We start from the raw sequence: 15,793 nt of genomic DNA, 5'->3' as shown, positions 1-15,793 counted from the left end.
TGGACCGACAGCGAAGTCCTAGTTAACCCTTTCTTTCTTTTTTTTTTAAAAACCTTTTTATTTGTGAGTTCCAGGTGACCAGTGCAGGGACTCAGCCACACACACACACACACACACACACCCCATCCAGGCGGCCACGTGGCACTGGGCAGGGTTCTGTGTGCTGTGCAGCAGGTGCTTTCCGGTCATCCATTTCAAATATAACAGTGTGTACACGCCCATCTCAATCTCCCCAGCATCCTTTTAAAAAAAAAAAACCAACATGGCTTCTTGATTTTATGTCATGCCCAGTAAAGGACTTCCCTACTCAAAGATCATAAATAGAACATTTTCTCATTTTCTTACAATATCTGTATGGTGTTTTCGGGGGGTAGTTTCATTTCTAATGAAAAATTTTAATTTTGGTTTTTCTTTTCAGTTTCATTTTTAAATGGGTTTATTCTTAAATCCTGGTCCGACTGGAGTTTAATTTGGTATAAATAAAAAGAGCAGGGGTCCCGCTTACTGCTTCCCCAGATGGCGGCTACCTGCGTGCTCTCGTGCTGATTGTTAACCATTCCTCTTCTCCCCACTGCTTGACGTGCTCCTCGAGCAGAGGCACAGAGTCCCGTACATATTTGCGTGTCTCTGTGGACTTCGTGGTTGACGGTTTCTGAGGTTTACTTGAGTTTTTGTTTGTTTGCTTCACAAAAGCACTGATGCAATTTAGTGAGCAGGTGAAGGTCTTTATAATCAGTGACGCTGGACCAGCTGCTGAGGCAGTTATTTTATAACTTTTTCTTTCTCACTGGAGGGTAATTGCGTTACGACTTTGTGTCGGCTTCTGTTACACACAGCACGAATCAGCCATGAGACGGTTCTACATGTATCCCCTTCCTCTTGAGGTCCCTCACCCCCACCCCCGCAATTATTTTAGATTTCCCATTTAGGCCTAGGGTTCATCCCAAATTAATTTCTGTATGTGGTAGGAGGGAGGGGGTCAAGACTCCTTTACTGCACCCGCCTCCCAAGTTCCACCACTTGGGAACTTACACTTACACTTACACTAACACTCCAGGACCCTAGGAGCTTTGGGACGTCAGTATTCTCAACATGGGCTTCCCCTGTGGCTCGGGTAGAGAATCCGCCTGCCAGTTCCAGGAGATGCAGGAGACCTGGGCTCCATCCCTGTGTCGGGAAGATCTCCCGGAGAAGGTGATGGCAACCCACTCCAGTGTTCTTGCCTGGAGAGCCCCACGGACAGAGGAGCCTGGCGGGCTACAGACCACGGGGTCACAGTCGACGCGACTGAGTGCGCACTTTCTCATTGCGAGACGGGGGTCATCGTGGCTCCCTTCCCTTCGGGAGAATTACGTGGATTCGTACGTGGAAAGCAACAGAGCGGCTCCTAACCGTGGCCAGTGTCCAGCAGACGTTGGTGTTGTTTTGAGATATTTGTTCACGTGAAGGGAGTACCCGTGGGTCTCTTTCAGCGTTTGGGTGTTAGGTCCATGGGCTGTTTTTTTCTTAATCCAGAATGAGTCTTGGCTTCCGTCAGACGCCTCTCCGTGGAGATGACCCTGGGTTTTCTCCTCTGCTGAGAGGGGAGTCCAGGCCCTCACAGACGTTCCCAGCCGTCCTGCTGTAGGGCCCGCCGGGGACGTGCTGTCCTTTTGAATGTGTTGCTTGGAGTCTCCTTGCGAGTATTGTTTTTTTTGAGGACTTTGTGTTGAGTTTCCCGAACACAGTTGGCAGGAGAAGCCTATGGTCCTAATGGCAGGACACTGGGGAACTTTCCAGAAGGGCGTTCGAGGTAGGCCACTGTTCCTGCAACGTTCTCGGCTTTTCTGTGTGATCGCTGACCCACCTAGATCTTTGCTCCTCCTGGGACCTGTAAGCCTGCCCAATTAAATCTGAATTTCTGATAAACAGAGATGTTTTTACCAAGTGTTAAGTACCGTAATCCTATTTATCCTAGAAAGGTTATTTTGTCAAGTTTCCAAATTTATTTTTATTGAAATGAGTCATCTTTTCTAGTACTTTTAACTTCCTCTATAGCTTACGTTATTTCCCCATTCTCATTTCATGCTTTGCGTATTTACACTTCCTTAATTTTTACTGATTGGCTAGCTAACAGCTGTATATTTTTTCCAAGATCTGTTCTGACTTCAAATTCTCAATTTCTGCTTCAGTTGTTCCTAAATTCTTCCTCTTGCTTTCCCTACTATTCTGATTGTTCTTTTACTAACGTCTTACACGAGATGCTGTTTTGATTATTTTAATGTAACTAACTAGGACAATGGATTTTCCTCTGAGCCCTGCGTGCATGCGTGCTCAGTCATGTCCGACTCTTGGTGACCCCATGGACCGTGGCCCGCCAGGGTCCTCTGTCCATGGGATTTCCCAGGCAAGAATAATACTTGAGTGGGTTGCCGTTTCCTACTCCAGGGGATCTTCCTAATCAAACCCACTTCTCTTGCACTGGCAGGCAAATTCTTTTCCCTCTCACTATGTTCTGTGGGACTGATCTGTATACATGTGAATGTTATTTTGAAGATACTGCAGTCTTGGCTTTGATTGCCTCTGTTTAACGAGATGTTTACAGAAGCTGTAAGAGCCACTAACTGGGCTGGGAACGTGCCTCGGTTGGCATGGCTTGTGGCCCACAAGAGACGTGGGCAGGGGTCAGCAAGTCTTGCAGGGTGGGATGAGCAGGGCGTGGGGACTGGGTTTTCTCCAGGGGCCCTGGAGGCCAAGGAGGGCCCCGTGTGGCCTCCTCGCAGGATGAGGTATGCATTTGGAGGGTCACGGTTGTCTTGAGTGGGGAGTGGACTGAGGTGGTGGCAGCGGCCAGGAGGCAGAGAGAGGGATAAAGATGGAACCAAGGCCAGGCCACGCAGATGGAGGGGGAGGCCTGGGTGACCGTCTCGGAGCGGGGAAGGGAGGCCACTGGAGAGTGTTCGGCTGCCTTAGAGCTGGCTTCTGGTTTGGCGTGTTGAGTCCGAGGTAGGTGCCTGAGGGTCCAGGTGCTCAGGAGGTGGGAGGCAGGTGGGTGGGTGGGTATGTGAGTCTGATGTTCCAGAAAGCTGGGTGAGAGCCTGGGCGGGGAGGGAATGCCAGGAGCCGGCATATTGCATATTGAGTGCAGCACTTTCCACAGCATCATCTTTCAGGGTCTGGAGTAGCTCAACTGGAATTCTATCACTGCTGGGAGCCAGCGTGAGGAGCTCCGCCCATGACAAAGGTCATGAGGAAGGAGGCTCGGCATACGCAAAGGCGGGATCAAGCCTCAGGAGTCCCCCTGGAAATTCTCGAGCATCTACCCCCAAAACCAGAGTCTGCCTACTTTCTGCTTTGTGCTTTCACCTACACCTCTGACTTTACGGGGGGCTGTCCCCCACTACCTCTCTCTGAAAAAAGAGTTAGCTTACAGCTCCAGTTAATAATTCCTGGGTGTGACAGTGTTTCAACCTACAAACTCCTTTGGAAGTCCTCTAGCCTGCCCGAATAGGTTTTTCCGGCCACATGTCCCAACTGTGAGAGGCATGAGATGTTCTAAACTGTCTAAATACAGATTCCTTTGAGCAGTTAAAAGATTGATTAGAAATTGTATTGGTGAAGGGATTTTCACTTGTTGGGCCAATGTTTGCTGCTAAGTTTCCATATCCCTTACCTGCTGTGTCCCTGGCAGTGTATTGATTAATATAATTGGTGTAAGTAGTAGCTTTAATGTTTGTAACCTGGGACCCTTGAGTCAATTCTTTTTCTTGTTATAGCCCACCACACCTTTGCTCTGTAGGAATGCAACTTTATCTAATGCTTTTGGAGGGTGGCGCCTGACTAATCACCTTTAGAGAAAAGTAAGTTTTCTGAAGAAAGGGTCTTAAAATGTTAACAGGCCTCCGGGCCAGAAGATGATGCAAATCACCGAAGCTTTTGCATATGATAAGTTTGCAGGAAGAAAGCCTGGTTTGCTGCAAGACTCTACCCCTTCCCCCATTATCCTCTATGCATAACTTAAGGTATAAAAACTACTTTGGAAAATAAAGTGCGGGCCTTGTTCACCGAAACTTGGTCTCACCACGTCATTCTTTCTCTTACCTTCTGGCTGAATTATTCAGCCTCTTTTCTCCACTGAGTTTCCTCACTGAGCTATCCTCATTCCATTACTCTTTATATCCTTAATTAACGTTTAATTAAGCAATTGTTTCCTGATCCTCGCCGACGCCGTCCCCGCTTCGAATTCCCTGGATCCACCCGGGGCTGGACCCCAGCAAGGGAGCCCACCAGCTCACGGGAGGTAACTGAGCTCCCAGTGGGGGCAGGAGCGCATCCACATGCAGGGACACAGTGACGAACGTGGGTGCCACTGGGAGGCCCTGCGGGCAGGCGAGCAGCGTGTCTGAGCCCCTCAGTCTGCTGCGTTCTGTCCCCCTGGGCACAGGAGCCAAAGCCCTCCCCTGGCCCGAGCGGCCGGACTCCAGCCATGCGGAGGTACGCCTCTGGGGGATGTTTGGGCTGAGACCAGAGTCCCCGATGCTCCCAGGAATCAGGGTGTGGGCAGGACCTCCCCCCAGGTCAGCCCACCACGAGCATTCCCTCAGGAAGGCCAGCCCGTCTGGCAGCTGGCAGCGCCGTCCCCAGTGGCCGGGGGCTCCTGGGTCCAGAGCAGCGGTTCTCAATCGGGGGTGACTGCTGACTGGCCGGGGCAGGGGGCTCGTTTAGCTAGGCGAGGCCAGAGACGCTGCTCTGCATCCTACATTGTGGGCACAGCCCCCCAAAACGTCAGCCGTGCTGAGGGTGAGAGCAGGTTGGAGATGCGGGCTGGGGAGTGCTTAGGTCTCTCATCTTCCAGCCTTTGCCCGGGACAGAGGACAAGCTCCAGGACGGGCCTGGGCCACAGACTCCCAGGAGCCAGGGCCAGGCGGCCCCAGGCCACACCCCAGCCTTCCCCCCAAGCCAGTAGTCCAGGCGGCCATGTGTGGAGCCTTAGCAAGTGTCCAGGGGCGCCTTGGATGAGCGCCAGCCCGGCTCTGGTTTCCCTGGCCCCGTGGTGGCTTGTGTGCAAGACGGTTAGCTCTGTGCGTGGCCCTCTCCACCTCGACACCGAGTCAGGCATGGTGCAGTCTCTTCTTTAATCTCGGACTGGAGGATATACAGGTGGGGAGCGGGGCTTCCAGGGGGCAGGGGCACAGTCGTGGGTGAGGCCTGGAGCGGCCAGGGCCGGGGCTCTGGTGGGGAGACTCGACCCCCACAGTTGCCCATCTGCTGGGCTGTCCACCTCTTTGCAGCTCCAGGCCAACCGTCCAGCCCAGGGGCCCAGATCCTGCCAGAGCGCTTGATCCCCAGGTCAGGCTGGCCTGGAGCACGCGGGGCGGGACCCCAAATCGGGAGGGAGCAGCCTTTCAGTAGCCCGAGGGCTCCCCGCCCTTCCGCGGGTCCGCTGCGGCGTGCACACAGGCCCCGTCCTGGGACACGGCCTGGACCACGTTCAGGAAGAAGGGCCTCTTGTTCTGCTCTTGGCCCCGGTCCTGGAGCCCCTTCTGAACCTCCTGGAGGGGAGAGGAGGCCAGCCGGTCACAGAGGGGACGGGGCCCAAGCAGGGAGCTGAGGACCCCAACCTGGACAGGAGTAGGGGCGCAGGTCTGGGTGAGGACAGAGGGGCGCTGGACGCAGCCTCGTCTGCAGGACGCAGAGTCTGTGGCCCCCCACTCCACAGGCCCCAGAGCAGAGGCCTGGCTCCAGAGAGGACGACGGAGTCCATGGCCCCGTCTGGAAGGACCTGAGACAGAACCTCACTTCTGCCCTAAGTTGAGGACACCAGGGCCTCAGCGTAACCCCAGAGGAGTCCAGGGCTTCAGTGGAGAAGGTAGGTGGCGGTGGGGGACTCGGTTCTGAGGGTCTGGAAAGCAAAGCCTCTAGAAGGCAGAGCCTGGGCCCTTTGGAGCCCCGAGTCCTCCATGCTTAAGAAGAGCCCAACTCAACATCAGGAGGAATGGCCCTGGTGCCATGCTATTGGTAGCTTGGGATCCGCTCTCTCAACACCCACGAGAAGACGGGGGATCCCAGATGCCAGGGATGTGGCAGGAAGACTCCCCAGGGCCCTGCTGGTGGAGGAATCACTGGAGGCTTCTGAAGACCCACGAGTCCAAGGACACAGGCAGGCCCCAGGCCCCAGTGGTCCTCGCGGGTGAGGTGCTCTGAGCACGGCCCTCATGGCTCAGGTCTGAGACGGTGCGTCAGGGCCCAGGTATTGGTGTCTGAGGGGCCAAGTGCCCTGCCTGGCAGACTGGTCCCCACGCTTGCCCGTCTGTGACTCTTAACAGAGACCCTGGAGATGCGTGGAGACCTGGCCCAAGGCATACAGGAGCTGAGGCCCCCGCCCCCAGGCTCTGAAGGCAGGCATGGAGGCATCTGCCTCACCTGGCTGAAGCTGGGCTCGAACTCCACCTGGCCCTTGCTGTCCACGTGAAGGATGGGGGCCTTGATGGCGGCTTGCAGGTCAAAGCCCAGCCACAGCTTGTTCATGATGGCCTGCAAGGAAGAGGATGACGCAGGGAGGAAGGCGGGGGAGTGGGGGTACCAGCCACCCTCCCCAACCCCTCCGGGGACAGCAGGGCCGCCCAGCGAGGGCGCGTTCTAGCCGGGAGTCCCCAGACTCACCTGAGCCACCGCAGAGATAATGAGTTCCCCGCCGGCCCCGCCGATCACGAGCTTCGACCCCCGGGCTGTGCTGACCAAGATGGAGGGGACCATGGACGACGGGGGCCGCTCACCTGGAACTGGGGGCCAGACAGGAGTCAGGGCAGATTCGCTTCCCAGCCAGCCCCCCAGGGCCGCCCGCTCCGTCTCCGTCAACCGAGGCACGATCCACCGACGCCAGACCGGCCCGCCTTCCCTCACCCGGGGCTGGGGGTGGGGGGGGCCTGTGCTCACCGGGCGAGGGGGTGGCTCTAGAGCCCTGTGAGTGCCGCCAGCACAGGTCCAGAAGCTCGTTGTTGAGAAGGATGCCCGTGCGTGGTGAGTACACCATGGCTCCAAAGCTGCGGACGGAGGCGGGGCTGGGCGCCGACTGCGGGGTGCTGACTCACACAGCCGTCCAGGAGCCCCTGGCTTCAGGGGCCGCCCCCAGCACGCTGGGACCGCGCTCCCCTCCCCGGCCCCGCCCCAGAGCCCCCTGGCCCCGCCCCCAGAGTAACTTGCTGGCCCCGCCCCGGCCCCGCCCCAGCCCGCCCCGGCCCCGCCCCAGCCCTCCTCGGCACCATCCTTCTGGTGTGAGGCGCCTTCCCCATCCGTGCTCAGAGACACCGGGTGAGCACCCGTCAGCCAGAGATGCCCGGGCGCAGGACCCCTTTGACAGGAGGAGAGGTACCGCCCCCCACCTACCCCGCGGACACAGCAAGTGGGGGCGGGGCGCCAGGCCCAGGGAACCCAGTGCGGCCCGCCCGCCCGCCCGCCCCGAGCCCCACGCACGGCGTGTTGATGGTGCTGGTGGCGGCCACGGCGCTGCCGTCCTCGCCCAGCACGGATACGTGGGCCGTGCCCATCCTGTGGGTCCAGGCCCCGGCCAGGCTGTAGTGGTCGAGCGGGTGGTCTCCCCGGTCGTCCATCTGCTGGCGGATGTGCTGGGCCAGGGCCTCCCCCAGCAGGTCCTGGGAGGCGTTCTGGGGACGGCAGACAGGTTAGGGGGTCCGTGAGTGGCCTGGAGGGGCCCACGCGGCGGAGGGTCCCCTGAAGGTGCCCCCACGGCCCTCCCGGCTCCCTGCTGCCCCCAGACCGACCACACCTTCCTTGCTCCGGCCACTGCCAGGCCCTCCCGTTCCAGAGCCAACCGTATTCACCTCCCTCTGGCCTCACCTGCCAGGTGCTCGGGGTCTGCGCAGGGCGCTCACTGGCCTGACCCTGAGCCCTGGGGCGGGGACAGGGCTGCCCACCAGCCCAGGACACCTTACCTGGACCTCTGGGTGGCTTCGAGGGTCCCACAGCCGCCACCTCTGCCCCCCAGCGAACTTGAGCGTCTCCACGAGGTGATGGTACAAGTTCACTCTCCCCTCCAGCCCCGCCACCGACTCGGCGGTAAAGTTGAACCCTGGGGGAGGGGGTGGGCGAAGGTGGGGGTCATGTCGTGCAGTGGGCTCAGACTCCGCGTCCTAACCCCCAGGACCCGTGAGTACTGCCCCCCACAGAAGAGTGTCCCCTTCTGCAGCAATCGTGTCAGTAGCTGAAGGCTCTTGGGAGGAGCGGGTTATCCCGTGGGCGCTAAATGTAAGACATCTGCGTAAAACAGACACGCAGGACAGGGAAGCCGTGTGGTCGCAGATGCTGACCGGACGCAGCCCCCAGAAACTAGAAGAGGCAGAAAACAAATGCTCCCCCCGCCAACCGGCCCTGGAGGGAAGGTGGCCTTGTGGACACCTTGATTCTGAATTTCTGGCCTCCAGAACTAGCAGAGCATAAATTTCTCGTGGTCTAAGCCAGCAGGTTTTGGTGATGGGTGATCATTTGTTAACGGCAGCCCCGGAGAACGTAGTCAGCATCCGACAGTCCCAGCCCTGGACACGGCTGGGGCCCCCGCCAGGGCCCCTCCCCCCCACCCTGCAGGCTGCTGTAGTCTGGGCCTCAGGCCTAGGTGCACACACTCGACGGGCAGCTCACCACCTGCTCCTCTGCCCCGGGTCGGGTTCCCCGGGGTGGGGGTGAGGGGCTCCGCAGGAAGATGACGGCAGGCGCCCCTGCAGAGCCCTAGCCGCCCCCAGGTCTGCTCTGGAGCACACCGCTCCCCGGGCCCGACCCTCAGCCCCGGACTCCTGCGGGGCGGGGCCTCACCTTTGAGCACGTTGAGGACGAAGCTGAGAATGGCGCCCCCAGCAGGCGGCGGCGGCGAATACAGGGTATAATCCCCAGGGGCATGGCGAGGGCATCCACCACCTCAGGCCGGAAGGATGCCAAGTCCTGCCGGGTCAGCCGGCTACCTGGGCGAGGCGGGGACGACTCCGTGTACAGACAGGGAAATGGAGGCACAGTGTCAGCCAGGGGCCCAGGGTCACACAGCGGGGCTCCCCTCACCCCCTAGCCTTCCAGACCCCCGGGAGGGGGTTGGGGGGGTGGCAATGCTGGGTCTGTGGGCAGTGGCTCGGGGCTGGGGGATGGGTGGGCAGACCGGAGATGGGCAGGTGGAAAGCAAGCAGGGAAGATGGGGGAGGCGCACTAGCCTCTGAGGGGGGCCAGCTCCAGGCCAGGAGCCCCCATGACCACTGATAGCTCCCGTGTTGAGGCCCGAAACCACGGGGCCCTGCGCCTCAGGGGTGTTGACCGCAGGGTCCCTGGGCCCAGCAGCAGGCAGGATTAAGGAACAGCCTCTTGAAGCCTGGGAGCCACTGGCCCTCCCTCAGCCCCAGCACCCAGACCCCGCTTTCTCTGGCCGGGCAGGGCAGTGGGACCTCGCACGCTGACCTTCCTTGGCGATGTCCTCCAGCAGCAGCTGGCCCAGCCGCCCTGTGTAGAGGGCCTCCGCGCCTTCTGTGGCCACGGTCTCCAGGGTGGCAGCCAGCATGGGCCACGGCAGTGGGTCCTGAGACCTCAAGGGTTCTGTCCCATTGAAGAAGAGCTGTCTGGGGGGTGGGGGGCGGCCTCAGGGGGGGCCGGGTCCTGGAGGGCGGTCACACTTCCAACCCTACGGGAGGCAGTCCTGGTCTGCGGTCCTGCGGGGCTGCGGTGGACATGGGGGCGGGGGTGGGGGGGTGGGGGGGGGCAGGTTCTCCAGGACTGGGTGGAGCTGACACCCTTCACGTCTCATCACCGGGTCCCAGGGAGGCCACAACCCCTGCCAGGCCTGCATCCACCCAGGGCCTGAGGTCCTGCCCTCCTGGAGGACTGGTCAGTGGGCAGCCTGGGTGGGCCCAGAGCGTGAGAGGGGGAAGGGCAGAGGGGAAGGAGGGAAGGGAGAGTGCAGGGGTGGGAGAGAGGACAGGACAGTGGGGAGGAGGGCCGAGGGGGTGTGCAGAGCCCAGATCTGTGCCCCCGGAGCCCCATCACGTGGGCAGAAACTCCCTCTGGCCGGAGCCCTCCAATGAGGTGCTACCACGTGGAGGCGGAGGTCTGTGAGCTGAGACCAGGACGCACTCATCATCCACGGCCCCCGCCCCACCCTGCCTCCAGGGTAGACCCTCCAGCTGGAGAAGGGGCTGAGGAGGGGCCCTGGGCCTCCATCAGCGCTCACCTCAGGGACGACTCCGTAAGGGAGGGGCGCAGGAACTGGCTGTGCAGGAAGCTGGCGAGGATGGTGGGCACGCGGAAGCCCCCCCGGAGCAGCGCGATGGTGGGCATGAACAGCTGTGCCCAGGGCAGGCGACCATGGCGGCGGTGGGCCTCAGCATAGCCCCGGAGCTCCCCGGGCACCCCGATCCACTGGGCACCTGCACGGCACAGGGTGTCAAGCCCCTGCCCCCGGGGCGACCTGTGCCCTCGGGCCCAGGGGCTCTCCATCACCCCACTCCTGGCCGCCTAGCCCCCTCCCAGCCATGGCAGCCCGAGTGAGCTTTCTGTAGCTCACGTGGAAGCACATTCCTCTCCACTTGAACCCCCTTGACTCCCATGGACTTCTGCACAAAGTCCATGACCAGGTCCCTGGGGCTCAGGAAAACTGGCCCCAACCCCGCCCACCAGCCCAGTCCACGGACCCCGCCCACCAGCCCAGTCCACCAACCCAGGCCACCGACCTCGCCCACCACCCCAGGCCACAGACCCCAGTCCACCAGCCCCAGACCACGAATGCATCTCCACCTTAGTCTCCAGGGCCTTTGAAGTGGTCACTGCTTGGATCACCCCTCCCAACTCAGAGAGCCCTCCCCCAGGAAAAGAGCCCCAGCCTGGGGGTTAGAACCTCCACAGGGGCTCCCCATCCCCAGCTGCCGCCCCCCAGTGCCAGGGTGTCTCAGCCAGTCCAAGAGGCGCCCTGTCCCTTCGGGATGTGAGGTTCTAACCCAGTGGCCTGAAACTCCAGTACTTTGGCCACCTCATGCGAAGAGTTGACTCATTGGAAAAGACTCTGATGCTGGGAGGGATTGGAGGCAGGAGGAGAAGGGGACGACAGAGGATGAGATGGCTGGATGGCATCACTGACTCGATGGACGAGAGTCTGAGTGAACTCTGGGAGTTGGTGATGGACAGGGAGGCCTGGTGTGCTGCGATTCATGGGGTCGCAAAGAGTCGGACACGACTGAGCGACTGAGCTGAACTGAACTGAAGCCAGCGGCCTGGTGGGGTGGGGCAGAGGTGGGGGGAGGTGGTTCTCCAGGGTCTCACCTATGCCCAGAGGCTGGGCCTGCTCGCACTGGTCCAGCAGAGCCGGGATGGGGTTGGAGGGCACCGTCTCCCTGGCATTGATGACTTCCACCTTCCCTGGGGTTGGGCAGGGCGTTCGGGGTGTCAGGGGCGCCCCGGAGGCTGCCAGGCCTCGCTGCACACCACGACAGCCCAGGTGGGGCTCTGGGCCTCTGTGCTAACTCCTGGAATGGGCTCAGCAGGGTGGGCGTGGCGAGATCCAGTAAGGGGCGGGGCGAGGCCTTGAAGGGGCGTGGCGGACAGAGCCCATCCTCCCCACGGGGGGTCCCGAGAGGACTCACCTGTGGTGGCGTTGTAGATAGTGAAGATGACCCCTCCACCCAGGCCCATGCTCTGGGGGTTGACGACCCCGGTGCAGACCAGAGCCGCGATGGCAGCGTCCACAGGCGAGCCGCGCTGCTGGAGGATGGCTCTGGGGAGACCGGGCGCTGACTAAGCAGCCAGGCTCCTCGGCCCCTGCCTTCCCCCCACACCCGGGCTTGCTCTGCCAGCCTTCACTGGGGAGTGGGCACAGCTGGGTGGCCTGCCGACTGCCACCACACCCCAGGTTAGTTCAGAGACCACACCAGGCTGCCCCCTCAGGTCCAGCGGCTCGCAGACTCACTGCACTCCACAGGTTGCAAATTGCGATGTCCTTTACACTGCCCCTGGCCACATACAAGGTTCTTCTCAGTTTACAAAGTGCTCCTGCAGCTGTCCTCCCTGGTCCTCCCAGCGGCTGGGCCCGCGCCCTCCACCCCTCTCTGCAGCCCGGGCTCCTGGGTGGAACGTGGGGACCCTGGGAAGACCCCATCCTCCCTAGATTCCTCAGACATGAAGTGGAACAATGATGCCTCCCCTGGGGACCCTGCGTGGCATTTCCAAGTGGTCACAAAGCTAGGAGTTGCCGCCGACCCTCAGGTCTCCCTAGAGGGTCTCCCAGAGAACCCAGTGCTTGCAGGGTGGAAGGAGGGAGACGTGGTGAGTGGAGAAGGGACAGGAGGCAGCAGCAATGGCAGCACAGTGAGGGGAGGGCCCTGGAGGAGTCGCCCCGTCCTTCAGCAGCTGGGGCAGCTCCGGGCTCCCCCCCATCTCTCGGACTTCCGAGAACAGCAGCAGGAAGTGGAGTCACAGCTTGACAAGGACAGAAATCAGTCGGGAAGAAAACCACATCCACTCCCTGGCCAGTGGGGGCTGCAGAGCACAGACCCTCTGCAGAGGCTTGGGGGCGCAGGGTGAGCCGGGCCTCCCCGCAGGCCCCGCCCCTGGGGGCCGCGTCCTCTCAGTGGTTCTGAGGCTGAAGCCCGACCTCTTTACTCATGTATTCATGTGCTGGGGCTTAACTGCAGCACAGCAGGATGCTGCTCGGTTGTCACATGTGAACCTTTGCTGCGGCCTGTGAGATCTAGTTCCCTGAGCAGGGATCGAACCCTGACCCCTGCACTGGGAGCACAGAGCCTCAGCCACCAGACCACCAGGGAAGTCCCCTGACTTGTTTTTGTTTAGTCACTCAGTCACGTGACACTCTTTGTGACCCCATAGACTGTAGCCCGCCAAGCTCCTCCGTCCTTGGGATTTTCCAGGCGTAAATACTGGAGTGGGTTGCCATTTCCTCCTCCAGGGGATCTTCCCGAACCAGGGATCAAACCCGGGTCTTCTGTATTGCAGGCAGATCCTTTACTGCTAAGCCAGCAGGGCCCAACTTGTTTGCATCTTTGCAAATATGGGTTCAGGGTGGGGGGGTGGCACAGCGCTTCTCGGGGGGGTCATTCCCCTCCTGGCCCCTGGGACCCCCCTCCAGAGACCAAGCAGCCTACCCTGCAACTTGTCCCTGTCATCCTTGAGGGAGCCATGAGGGAGGGCCCAGGACAGGAGGGGGCAGGGCCAGATGGCAGACAAAGGGAGGAAAGAATGAATGGAAAGAGAGAGAGAGCTGGGAAGAGGGGTGACCGTGGGACGTAGGGGCACGGACGCCCTCTGCCCAGCAGTGCCCGGCGGCAGCGGCTCGGCCACCATGCCCCTCAGTCCAGCGCTCTCCCTTTCGGATCACAAAGCGCTTCTGATCCTGACCATGGCCCTTGAGGCAGACATTCCGGGAAGCAGATGGAACCAGCAGGGAGGCGGGTGCTAGCCCAGGCTCCCGCAGCCCAGCTGGGTAGCAGGGCAGGGGCCAGGAAGGGTGTCCTCGTGGGAAGCCTCCACGGGCTGGGCTTCCTGGAAGAAGGTCTGGTCAGTCGGAAAATGCCGGCTGGGGCCCCTCTCCACAGCCCCCTTTCCCCGCCCAGCGAGCATCAGTCACTCTGCCAGCCGCTGGCCTGGCTCCGAGCCCTGACATGCAGAGGGGAGGCCGTGGGGGGACACAGTGCCATCGGGGGCGGGTTTCCCAGGGCCAGGACGGGGAGCCTGCTCTCAGGCATCACTGAGTGCACCCTGGTGGCCAGTCCTCACATATGGAGCCTGTGCCCTCCTCACCCACGTCCCGGGGAAGACCCAGCCTCGGAAAACGGTCAGGGCCTCCCTGAAGGCGCTGGGCCCATCATCGGGGTCAGTGAGGGCCAGACCAGCAACACTGTGGCAGTGCCCCTCTGGGCCTCCCAGGCCTGAGGTTCAGGCCAGTCTCACACGCCACCTCCGCTCTGCCCGGACGGTGGTTACCCCGGGCCCTGTCTGCCCCCATGCACATCTGCTACCAGGTCTCTGCAAGGGCCCTGGGGCCTCTTCCCCCAAACCCACGCGGCCCCCACACGCCGGCACACACACACACACACACGTGTCTTCTCCACACTCTCGCCGCTGGTCACACAGTCTCTGGGAGGGGCCGGCGCCAAGGCCCACCCAGCTCCCACCCACCTCTTACTCACCGCCCAATGTCCGAGCAGGTTTTGGAGTCCGCAGCGACTGCGGCGTGGGCAAAGGCCTGGGGGCCGCAGTGGACGCGGTGCCGAGAGACAACCACGGTGGGCACGATGATGGCCAGCGCCAGCACCAGCGCCAGCAGGACCAGGCTGACCGCGGCCCCGCGGCCCTGGGCCATGGCTCTGACAGGCCCAGGGGAGAGGGGAGGCAGGTGGGCACGCAGCTGGCGGACAGGGAGGTGCACAGGGAGGCGGGCAGCTGAACGGACAAGGTGAGCAGATGGACTCACGGGTGACAGGACAGGTGGACCACCAGACGGGGGCCACAGACAGACAGATGGGCGGACAGCCAGACGGCGGGACGGAGGAGGATCAGACAGACAGACAGACAGAGTTGGATGGGTGGACAGACAGAGGTTTCCAGATGAGCAGCAGGCAGCCAGGTGGACAGTGGGTGTGTGGACAGACGGCTGGCTGCGGGGCTGCTCCGTCCTCAAGCGTCCGCTGCAGAGGCAGAGCTGGCCACCCTCCGGGACTTCCAGTTTTAGCCTCTATCTTGGCCCTGGCAGGATGCCAGGCAGCAGGGTGTTTGTGGGGAGTTTTTCCTTCCAGAGAGAAGTCAGCGCTGCTGTTAACTCTCTGTCTGCCATTCGACCCGCTGCCCCTCCCGCCAGCTGCCAGTGCCCAGGGGGTACGCCGGCCCGTGTGTGCAAGGACTTGGCGCCAACTTGGCTCCCGGGAGGAGTTGGGGTGCAGGGCTCCCAGGACCCCGTGGCTGATCTCCGGCTCCCAGCAAAGCCAGGACAGTAGAGGACCCTTCCTGGATCAGGCTCAGAGGGCCAGGGCGCCTGGACAGAGCCCCAACCTGCCCCCTATTCGTGCCCCCCGCCCCCCAGCAGCTGCTCACCTCAGCATCTCCAGATCCAGAGGACCCTGGGGCTGCAGGGGACCCAGGCAGGGTCACCCAGGACCCGAGTTCAAGTCCCAGCTCAGTCGAAGCTGAGGAAGGGGGCTGGGGTGACCAGGAGGGGGTTCAGCTTCCCCGTCTATTCAGGGGAGGTGTCTTCACGGGGGAGGCAGACGGGCCTGCGCCCAGCGCCCACCGGACGGTCCACCCTGGGGCCTGCGGTCCTGGAAACGCCACCAGGCCTTGGGGAGGGGCTTCCCTTGCACCTGCGTCTCTACCTACCCCTGGGGGCGGCGTGTCCACCTCCCTCTTCCTGAACTGAGCACACCTCCTCCCCTGGGGACACCAGCCCGCACCCTGCCCCGTCCAAGCCTCAGGGTGCCCAGCTGGGACAGCAGGTACCCTGAGGTGCCCCCTTGACCAGCTTATCAGGACACAGAGGGTGCAGGGCCTGGGGGCTGGACTTCCAGCCCTCCCCACCCCCAAAGTACCCTGGCTTCCTTCCCAGCTGAGCTTTGCTGCCCCCTGGTCTATTTACCCCTCCAGGCACAGCAGAGAAACTGAGGCAGAGAGAGGGATATGTCCACACAGTCACACAGTCTGCCAGGCCCCATCCAGAGCCCCTGCCAGCCTGAGCCAGAGGGACTCCTGGGGCAGCAGGCTGCCTCGTGGGGTGGGAAGGGCTGCGGACTCCTCCCGCTGCCCCCCAGGGACCCCCAAACCGCAGTGA

General features: G+C 61.5%; 1 protein-coding gene across 1 annotated transcript; it reads right to left on the bottom strand.

Moving 5' to 3' along the window:
* Window positions 1–5,095: 5,095 nt before the first annotated feature.
* GGT5 (gamma-glutamyltransferase 5) lies at window positions 5,096–15,773 on the bottom strand. The gene is given in 14 exon segments (XM_070385774.1): window positions 5,096–5,531; window positions 6,403–6,513; window positions 6,643–6,761; window positions 6,916–7,022; window positions 7,453–7,643; window positions 7,932–8,068; window positions 8,806–8,883; window positions 8,886–8,951; window positions 9,433–9,590; window positions 10,199–10,394; window positions 11,284–11,379; window positions 11,604–11,734; window positions 14,163–14,761; window positions 15,064–15,773. Coding segments are annotated over 13 exon segments (1,710 nt in total). The 5' UTR covers window positions 14,336–14,761; window positions 15,064–15,773; the 3' UTR covers window positions 5,096–5,384.
* Window positions 15,774–15,793: the final 20 nt, after the last annotated feature.

Source organism: Bos mutus, chromosome 17 (assembly GCF_027580195.1).
Source record: "Bos mutus isolate GX-2022 chromosome 17, NWIPB_WYAK_1.1, whole genome shotgun sequence".
NCBI lineage: Eukaryota > Metazoa > Chordata > Mammalia > Artiodactyla > Bovidae > Bos > Bos mutus.
Note: the sequence above shows the minus strand (reverse complement) of the source record. Positions and strands in the feature narration are given on the sequence as shown.